This window comes from Crocodylus siamensis, chromosome 6 (genome assembly GCF_052110815.1).
Source record: "Crocodylus siamensis isolate JL-2025a chromosome 6, ASM5211081v1, whole genome shotgun sequence".
Lineage (NCBI taxonomy): Eukaryota > Metazoa > Chordata > Crocodylia > Crocodylidae > Crocodylus > Crocodylus siamensis.
The window spans coordinates 45,011,713-45,022,145 of NC_143400.1; the positions used below are offsets into that span (position 1 = coordinate 45,011,713).

At 40.6% G+C, this 10,433-nt stretch overlaps 1 protein-coding gene across 1 annotated transcript; it reads right to left on the minus strand.

Moving 5' to 3' along the window:
• Window positions 1-7,507: 7,507 nt before the first annotated feature.
• LOC149862523 (olfactory receptor 6E1-like) lies at window positions 7,508-8,458 on the minus strand. The gene has a single exon (XM_090053966.1). It carries the CDS (start codon window positions 8,456-8,458, stop codon window positions 7,508-7,510), a length of 951 nt encoding a protein of 316 aa, XP_089910092.1.
• Window positions 8,459-10,433: the final 1,975 nt, after the last annotated feature.

Below are 10,433 nucleotides of genomic sequence, written 5' to 3' on the forward strand. Positions count from 1 at the left end.
CTTCTCAGCTGTGATATTATACAACTAATGAACGTGACTGTGTGACTTCTATGTGTGTGTAAGTGTGTGCAATGTATACCTCTCTGCACTGTGATGGATCACACTGCCAGGGAAAACACTGAGCTTTTTCATTGAGAAGTATTGGGGGAAAAAACAAACATATAAATTTAAAGAAGTGAATTGGAAGTAAACAGATGCTAAACTAAGCTAAGCTATCCTATCCAATCCTTTCTAACAGCAAAAAGTAGTAGGCCATTGACTAGGAAGCCAGGCCAGTAGCCACAGTACCTTTAAGATGCTGTTGCTCAGGCAGGAAAAGCTCAGAAAATGGACAGAAAAGCCTGCACACAGAGGCTTTTGTGTTGTTTCTACATCCCTCACCCCAGACACTGTGATTGGAAGGGCAGTTAGAGAGAAGTCACAGTCACTGGCCAGCTAGAGATGTCAGTCCTTCCCCCCACCTGCTCCCCTGCCCTTTTCTAAGTTTCTGTTTCCCCATAAAGACTGCCTTCCGAATCTCCAAATTGCTGAATCTCTTCTGAATCTTTTCTGAATCCATTTAGAGGCTCTGAATCAATTCGGAAAGTTTTAAGCTTCATTAATTCAATATAGATTCAGAGATTCAGCCTCCGAATTAGGCTGAATCTTCTCCGAATCGAATTGCAAACTGAAGCTTTGCACAGCCCTACTAAAAACCATCCAGCCATACTTCCCAATTTGCAATATGAGAATATCAGTGACATCCCATGCAAATGAAAACTATTTTCCACTTAATAAATGAAGTTTCTAAAAAATTACTTTTGTAGGCCAGACTTACCCTATCAGTTATATTGAATGCCCTCCCTCCCTCTCCTCTCTATCATAATGTTCCATTCACTTTCTTAATAGAAAATATTTGTGACTAAAACATAGGTACTATGTAAGGATAGGCACTTCCAAAAATTCATATTGATGATGATGATGATGTGATAATCACAGCAATTGGAAGCATTTCAATTTATTTAATATTGTAAAACACTAAACATGGAGACAACTTGACACTGTATCAGTAGCACTGGCTATTTTTTGACTACTTATGCAAAGTATTAGGCCTAGTGTTAGCAACCTATGACCCACAAAGAGATTCAATGTGGCCCACAAAGGTCCCATCTGTGCTGTGCCATCCGTCCCCTCTGCGGAAGAGTCTTCTGTTTTGTGGTGCCTGCTCTTCCCTTGCTGCATAGTGTCCAGGAACCTACAGTGAGAGTGAGTCCAGGCATCTGGCCACTGCAGCTGGAAGAGGACTGAGTCTTTCAGCGCGCACACACACACACACACAGAGCCAGATTACAAGCTTCAGCCCGTGCTAGTAAAAGGCTGCAAACCCTGCATTAGGCAATGCTTGCCCTTTGCAGGTGCTTTGTACCTAGCTGAGGTATCAGTCAGGAACCAGTTGGCTGATGTGGACCTCACATGTCTTGGCACATTATGAAAAAAAGACTTTCTACGTTTCTTTTTCTTCCCTTAAAAAATGTGATTAATGCAGAGTTTTTTCCCCTTGGTTTTCTTCTCATATCGAGGCCCTTCACTGCATTGACTAACCATAGTTGCGTATTGATTACTTTTCATCAGAACCTGTTCCAAGTTTGCAGGAAAGGAAATTACATGAAGAAAAAAATGAGATTAATTTCTATGTTTGTTTTTTTATTTTGATGAAGAAAAGAATAAGCTGTATATTAATTTCAAGAGCTAACAAGACCTCTGTGGGCATTGTCATGACTTCCTATAGTAGGATTTGGGCATTCTTTTTCTCTTTGAAGAACCATCCACCTTATGTCTGTTATGTACTGAATTATCCATCCACCTCCGGGCTATTCTGTATGTGAGAGAAACATTTTGGCAGAGGTCAGAATTCTTGCTCTTTCATCACAGGGAGGGAAAGACTGCAGCAAGACTTGGATAGGTTACAGGGGTAGGCTAGCAAAAACAGGATGCGCTTCAATACTGACAAGTGCAGGGTGCTGCACTTGGGAAGTAGTAACCAGCAGCACACTTATAAGATGGGAAATGCCCTTCTTGAGAGCACAGAAGCAGAAAGGGATCTGGGAGTCATTATTGACTCCAAGATGAATGTGGGCTGACAATGCGCGGTCACGGTTGGCAGGGCTAACCGGACCTTGTCGTGCATCCACAGGTGCATCTCTAGCAGGGACAAGGAGGTGATCCTCCCTCTCTACGTGACACTGGTCAGGCCACAGCTGGAGTACTGTGTCCAGTTCTGTGCACCCCACTTCAGGAGGGATGTGGACAACATTGAGAGGGTCCAGAGGAGGCCGCCTGTATGATTTTCATAGATTTCATAGACATTAGGGCTGGAAGGGACCTCGGGAGATCATTGAGTCCAGCCCCCTGCCCAAAGGGCAGGAAGTCAGCTGGGGTCATAGGATCCCAGCAAGATAAGCATCCAATTTACTCTTGAAGGTGTTCAATGTAGGTGCTTGAACCACCTGCGCTGGCAGACTGTTCCAGACCTTGGGGGCTCGGACAGTAAAGAAATTCTTCCTTATGTCCAGCCTGAAACGGTCTTGCAGGAGTTTGTGACCGTTCTGGGGACAACAGGGCAGACCCTACAATGAGAGACTACGGGACCTGAACCTGTTCAGCCTTCACAAGAGAAGGCTGAGGGGGGACCTGGTGACCATCTATAAACTCACTAGGGGGGACCAGAAGGGTTTGGGAGAGACCTTGTTTCCCACAGCGCCCCCTGGCATAACAAGGAATAATGGCCACAAGTTGTTGGAGAGTAGGTTTAGATTAGACATCCGTAAGAACTACTTCACGGTCAGGGTGGCTAGGATCTGGAACCAACATCCAAGGGAAGTGGTGCTGGCTCCTACCCTGGGGCTCTTGAAGAGGAGGCTTGATGCCTACCTAGCTGGGATCATTTGAGCCCAGTTTTTTCTCCTGCCCAGGCAGGGGGTCGGACTTGAAGATCTACAAGGTCCCTTCCAAACCTACTTCTATGATTCTATGATCCAAACACTAGCTACACACTGTATCCTTATATGGGATAAGGTACCACACTTCCTATGACTTCAGTGAAGTTATTATGATTTATAAAATACAGACTGGATTCTTAGACCTTTTCTTGAACTGAATAAAACGATTTGCACAGTAATTAATTATTCAATTTTCTTCTTTTTTTTTGGATCAACATTTCATCCCAACAAAATCTTGATAGAAGGAATATTTTCAAAACAGATATACTTGATCTATTGCCTTTTTATCAGAGATTTACGTTATAACCTTTTTTTTGCCTTTTTATTATTAGTAAAATTAAAAACCAAAATGTTAAAGTTCTCATTTGTGAAAAGGATACTAAATATGGTTCTTAGTCTTTGAAGCCACAAAAAAATCAGTAAGATATTTCAAAACTTCCTTTTCATATTTCAGCTCATCAAACAGTTCCCTGATGAACTAAATTGGTCTTCTGCCACACTTGCTAGTCTTTCTGCATGTCAGGATGATGGACATACAGATTTTGCAACCAACAAATTATTGATAATCTGGATCATTTGTTAAGATGAGTGCAATCAACATATACAATAGTCTTTAGGAACCCCGCCCCCAAAGAACACTCATCTGGAATTCTTTAGTAAAGGATGATTCTGCCTTGAAAATGGGAGTGGACAATATGCTACCCGCTCTAGTCCCTTCCACACTTACTTTCTTTTATAAATCTGTAAATCTTTATGGAAAAGTGTATAGTCTAACAACTAGGAACCAGGAATGCAAATCAGATCTTTAATTTAGGAAAAGGGGAAAGACTCCATCTGGGAAAGCTCTGAAAATATTTGGGAATTTTAGTAAATACCATAATTCTCCTACAGCAGCTCTGGGGCTGAAAAGGCCAGTGTGTCTTTTGGATATATATTAAAGGAAGAGTTAATAGGAGGTTTGACATTGCAGTGTGAGCTGGTTAAATCAAACGTATATTGTTACATCAGCATTGTCCAGTAAAATAACATTACATTGAATAATTTTCAAGTAACTCTAGTTATATCACTGTACATTCAGCAGTGATGTAGTCCTTACTGGACTACTGCATCCATTTCTATCATCTACACTTTTAAAATATCAAAATGTTGCCAATGACTATTCATCTCTTGAAGCAATGCCTAAGCATGGGGCTAGGTTTTATTTCACCCCTATGGAGTATCTAAGTGGACTGAGGTAGCTAACTGTAATGCTGATCCAGCCCGTGTCCATTTCAGAAGTCCTCTGATTGTTGTAATTTGTCCCTTCCTTTGAGAATTATTTTCCTCCAAGTAATTAAGTGCACAAAAGAGAAAGAGACTACACATGAGCTATTTATAGTCATTCACTTGATCATAAGCAGTCTGTCAGCAGATGAGCAGGAAGATTCCCCATATAGACGCAAAATGCCAGGGATACTTGTTATACTTGCAAATCCCACCTAGGTCATCTCAGCTCCAGACTAAATGATCCCAGTTTTTCCAGCTTTCTTTACACATCATGTTTTCCATACCTGAATCCCTTTTTTGTGTTTGGAACATTTGGTGTTCTTGGGACACCAATCTGGGGATTTTCTTGGTAAACTATGACTAAAAAAAGACCAATCGTTTAATCCAGGGCTGACTCTCCAGGGTGTTGATTTACATCAGACCTGACTAGAACAATAATTTACAATGGCACTTAACTGGAATTCATCTTGCTTGTCCTGGGACAGTGTTAATTTGGCTTTTTACAGATAATTAGGGTGGGACAATGGTTTGTACATCCATAGGGCACCAAATTAAAAGGCTTTTTCCTAGGGGAAATCAGTGGTCTGTTTTTAGCCTGTGAATTCATCTTGGGGTATTGTATTTGGTCTTGAAGTCATCACCAGATGTCCAAGAAATGTTTCAGGCATTCAAACTCTCACCAGGCTACCAAAACCTCCTCTGAAGAGTCTTTCTTGTTAATGCTTTCCTGTATTCTGCCTGCTATGTGCATGGAAGTGTTCTGGAAAACTAATTGCATAGTCTGTCCTTGCAAAGCTTTGGCCTCCTTTAACCCCAAGATATGTCAGGTGTGGGTAGTCTTAATCTTGACCCAAGGGAGATGAGCAGTTTATCAGCTTGTCTGAAATGGTATGAAGAGATAATGGAGGATTGCTGGACCCTAGCAACAAGGTCATCTTGTGCTCAGTAGGCACATTAGGATGAACAGCATTATTTCCATTGCTCATTAACAAGCCCAGCGGGAGATACCAACTCTACTTCTCATAAGAATTCCCAGGAGAAATGTATACAAGTGATACTGAATTGCTCATTTTATAACCTCTGTGATTTCTAGTCGCTGCCTGGCCACAAATATGCGTGAAGTATGGGAAGGTCAGTTTTGGGAAGGTCTATATTTACTACTCACTGTCTTGCCCTCCCAGCTCATTGTATAAGCCTTAGGAACATGGGGGGTTCCTGTGCTATTAAATCTAACCCCCAAAAGCAAAAGAGCATTTAATGGAGCTGTTCAGAAATGTAGATTTTGTAAACAGAAAGGCTAAAAAAAAATCACGTGAAAAATTTTAAAAAGCAACCCCTCTCCCGTCATGTGAGTCATTTCTTCCTCTGCTCCTGGAGGTCACAAGGGGACTATGGTTTGATGTGTGTTTGTGTATGCTTATACATACACACATCAGGGACAGCACACAGGAAGTCCAAATATTTTCCACTGATCTTTGTCTCTGTCTGTGCCTCTCCCCATACATATTTATTTGTATGCCTAATAAATTATGCACTGTCTCTATGCCCCTCCCTCCCCATAACTATGTATTTGTGTGCCTGTCTCTCTCTCATTCTAGCCTCAATACACACCCAATATGTTTATAATACATGGCTATCTGTTTTCATCTCTGCCCCATACATACTTACCTGCATGTCTGTCTGCCTGTCTGTCTGTATCTGAAGCCTATATAATCCATCTATCCTTCCCTTTATCTTATGCCACTGATGTCATCCTTTAATAATCCTTTTGTAATGCTTCCCTGTGTGTAGACATCTATTCTTTAGAAATCCATTACACTTTTTTGAAAAAAAAGGTTTGGAATTTTGGTTATCTGAATGGCACTGAATTAAGCTGGACTTATTCCACTCAGCTGGAGCTTTGATCCTCTGTGTTAACTGTTGCTCTAACTGATTTCTCCCAGCTGGGATTCTGGCTTAGGCTTTTTGGTTCTACCCTCATGGTCAATGGTCTTGTATGAAAAAGGCTGACTGGCTGGTCTAGAGAAAGATGGGCTAGCTACTGTTCTTTGATGATAAGCTTCTTACCTCACTGTTGTGTGTCCTGAGCATGTCTCCTTCCTCACTGTGCAGCAAATCTTCTTTGTGGTGCAAGCCAGTATTGCATTACCCAGGACATCTCATCAAAATGAAAATACTTCCTGACTAAGGATCACTCTCTCATACTAAGCATGTCTTTTCAATCTAGAGAAACCTCTTTTTCATGAGTGCATGTATGTACCAGCACTCTTCTAAGCTCATGATAAAAGCAAATTTAGCTGAACTTGAAAGCTGACCATTATAGCATGGTAGCATGAAGTGTCACAGGCTTTTTTTGCTTGTTTTTTGTTTTTGCTTCAGCTATCCAAAAGCCACTCATATTGTTTGCAATTCATTTTTTAAATGACTTACACACATAGAAACTGTGTTCCATGGACTTTCAAGAATGCTTTACTGTTTTTAATATATAACTCCTGTTTGAGAATAAGAGCTAGACTCCTTAAGGAGTAAGGAGTGAATTGCTATTTCGTAATGTTGGAGTGATGTTATAGCTGTTATTGTCAAGCAATTATGCGAGAATCAGGGATTTTTGTGGGTGATATCTTTTATTGCACCAATGGCTTGGCTGGAATAGGGTTACAGAAGCTTCCATATGCAAGGTATTCTTTATGCATGCCTTTCAATCATTCAAAAAGCTTGTCCAATTACCCCAAACATTTAACTTTGATAAAAGATATCACCCAAAAAGATATTTAGGCATCTAAACATGCACATGCACAGTGGTCCATGTGAGTGGGCTAGACATTCAGGAATAGAATGGTACTTGTACATGGCTGCCAAAAATACTATGTAGATGACCAAAAAATAGCTACTTAGACAACCACATAGAAATAACATTCTACCCTATATGATAAACCAAGAGATTGCAAATAAGAAACCATGCTATAAAAAAGATTATACCCTGTTTTGGTCTTTCTTCACAAACTGAATGACAAGGCACCCATCAGAGCTGAGTTCACTTGCGGCATCCTCTGGCACAGGTCAAGAAGAAGATTTAATGATTTTGAGGTTGTAACAAGATCCCTTCATCTCTTCACCATAACACCTCTCAAATTTAAATAAGCACCATAGTCCAAATAATACAAAAGTACAATTGAAAGAATTATAGAGAGAAAACGGTGCTTTCCTCCTTATCAAAAGTTAAAATTTCAAAGCATTGATGTCCTTATATTCTCATAAAGTACCTAAACACCTTTGCAGATGGAAATTCTAAATCTCACCCTCTTGAAAGTCTTCATTAAAGCCTCTTTGACTTGCTTGTTCCTGAGGGTGTATATGAAGGGATTGAAGATCTGGATGCCCAGGGTGTAGAGAAGAGCCAACACTTTATCAAACTCTTCCCCTCTGTTTTCTGGGGGTCTGATGTACCTGCCTATGCAGCTGCCATATAACACAGACACAACAGTCAGGTGAGCAGAGCAGGTGGAGAAAGCATTTTTCCGTCCTGCAGCAGAGGGTATGCGCAGGATGGTGCCAATGATTCGGAGATAAGAGGCAATGTTGATTGCCAAAGTAATAAGTAAGGTGAATACTGCTGCAAATAAAGTCATTAATTCTATTAGCCGTGTATCCTGGCAGGAGAGTTGCAAGACGGGGGTGGTATCACAAAAGAAGTGGTTGATGATGTTGGGACCACAGAATTTCAGCTTGGTGGCCATCACTGAGGGTGGAAGGACTAAGAGGAAACTCACTCCCCATGAACACATCAGCAACTGGAAACAGACCCTAGCATTCATGATGGTGTTATAACGTAATGGGTTGCAGACAGCTACATACCTATCAAATGACATGATAGACAGATAGAAAAGGCCATTGATTCCCAGAAAGAAAAAGAAGAAAGCCTGCATGAAACATTCAGGACGGGAAATGTTTTTTCTCTCTGTCAAAAGGTTGGAGAGCATCTTAGGAATGACAACAAAAGTGAAAGGGATTTCCATGAGGGAGTAGTTTCGAAGGAAGAAATACATGGGGGTTTTCAGATGAGTGTCCACTAATGTGATGAAGATGATGGCAAGGTTCCCCATCAGGATCAAGAAGTAAGTGAGCAGGATTGTGACAAAAAGAAGGATCTCTAGCCAGCGTTCAACAACAAAACCCAAGAGGATAAATTCTGTCATCTCAGTCTGATTCTCCATTTTCAGCTTCCTTTGAATCATAAAGAAGGAAATTAGAGGATGAGAGTGTCCCTCTAAAGTTCATAAGCTGAAGTAATGCAGCTCTTAAACACGAGAGACGGGGATGGCAGTTCATTCTTTATTCTGGGTTCAAATTTAGGGCTTTAATTTTGTGCTTTTTAAAGCAATGAACATGGGGAAAGTTAATCACAATATGAACAGCATTGACTGCTTTTGTCATCACCTATGCAAAACATTACAGAGAATTTCCCCTCTCCAGATGGCTCGTAGCTAGCTCAGCACCAATCAGGAGCCAGATGGTTAATGAGAACCACTGTCTCACTGGGACATATTATGGGAGATGATGATATTGGAGAAACCTAGATTATTTTTTCTCCTGAAACTCTGGACTATGTGGTCTGCCATCTTTCCTTGGCTCTCAAATTGCAATTTAATTTCTTTGCTTGTGAATACTGGTTTATGTCATTGGAAAACTATTGAGAACCTATAGGAAATGAAAGGGTATTTTAGTAGCCATTTAGATAACCAACCTTTTCAGGTTTTCATTTGTGCAAAGGAAAGTTAGGTTTGATTACTAATCTTTGAATTTAAAGAATAATTTAAATGAAAATGTGTCCTGAGCTACCCAACAAAAAACCCAGAGTTGACATAAAATAGAACTTTGGAATTTTTCCAAGAAAATTAAATATATTAATGTTCTCTTTTTTTTCAGAAACAATTCATTACTATTTATTTTCTCCTTTCACTTTTTAAAATTCAAAACCATGCAGCCATATTGAACAAATTCAAGACATGCAAATACATTTGGACATTCCTTAAAAAGAACACTGTTTTCTACTTCATTAATGGAGTACCTGAAAAACGACTTCTGTCACTCAGGCTGTTTCAGGCTCACCCTACCAGTCACTGAATGCCTGCCTTCCCTCCCACCCTCACCTACAAAATCATAATTCCATGCACCTTTTTAATAGAAAATATCTGTAACTACACCATAGGTGTTTTGTTGGGATAGGCAATTCCAAAAATTTATATTGATAAAAGGATGATCATCCTAAAAATAGAAGTGTCCGAATTTAAGACTTCATATATTTGCTTTGTAAAATGCTAAACATGAAGAGAGGTAGACACCATATCAGTAGCACTGACTGGTTTATCACAATTTATGCAAATAATTAGCCCTGAGGCCAGCAACCTGTGGTCCACAAAGATGTCCAATCTGGCCCACAAAGGTCCAATCTGGCATTGGGGGTGGTGGCACTGAGCTGCTATATGCCATCCTTCCCTTCCACTGAGGAGCCTTTTGCATTGTGGTGTCTGCTCTTCCATGTCTGCAGTGTCCAGGAACCTTCAGTGAGAGTGAGTCCAGGCAGCTACCTTCCTCCCTCCCCGCCAGCTGGTAGGAGAGGGAGAAGACCAAGTCTTTCGACCCACACACATGACCAGATTGCAAGTTCTGCCCACACTGGCAAAGGGCTGCAAACCCTACACTAGGCAATGCACCTTCCCTGATGTTTGATACCCAATAGAAGTATCAATCAGGAACCAGTTGGCTAAGGTGGAACGGCAGCTGTCTGTGCACATTAAAAAAAAAACAACAAAAACTTTCTACAATTCTTTTTCTTCTCTCTAAAAATATGAAGTGGAGTATTTTTCCTCTGGTTTTCTTCTCACAGGGAAACCCTTCGTTGCATTGACTGACCAGATATGCATACTATTTCATTTTTGTCACAACCTCCAAGTTTGCAGGAAAAGCAATCACATGAAGAAAAACAAAGAAAAAAAATTAGTTTCTATGTTTATTTTTTCTTGGATGAATAAAGGCGAAACCTCCATAGTAAAGTCAAAAGCTAACGAAAACCTCTGTAGGTCACATCTTCTGATAGTGAGAATTGGACACTGACAATTTCCCCCCTTACTTCTATAATGTATGATATGACCCAATTCTACTCCCTTTGGTATATGTGTCCGAGGTTCT

Excerpts from the sequence above, each read along its gene's own strand:
- LOC149862523 (XM_090053966.1), bottom strand. The coding sequence starts at position 8,458 with ATGGAGAATCAGACTGAGATGACAGAATTTATCCTCTTGGGTTTTGTT.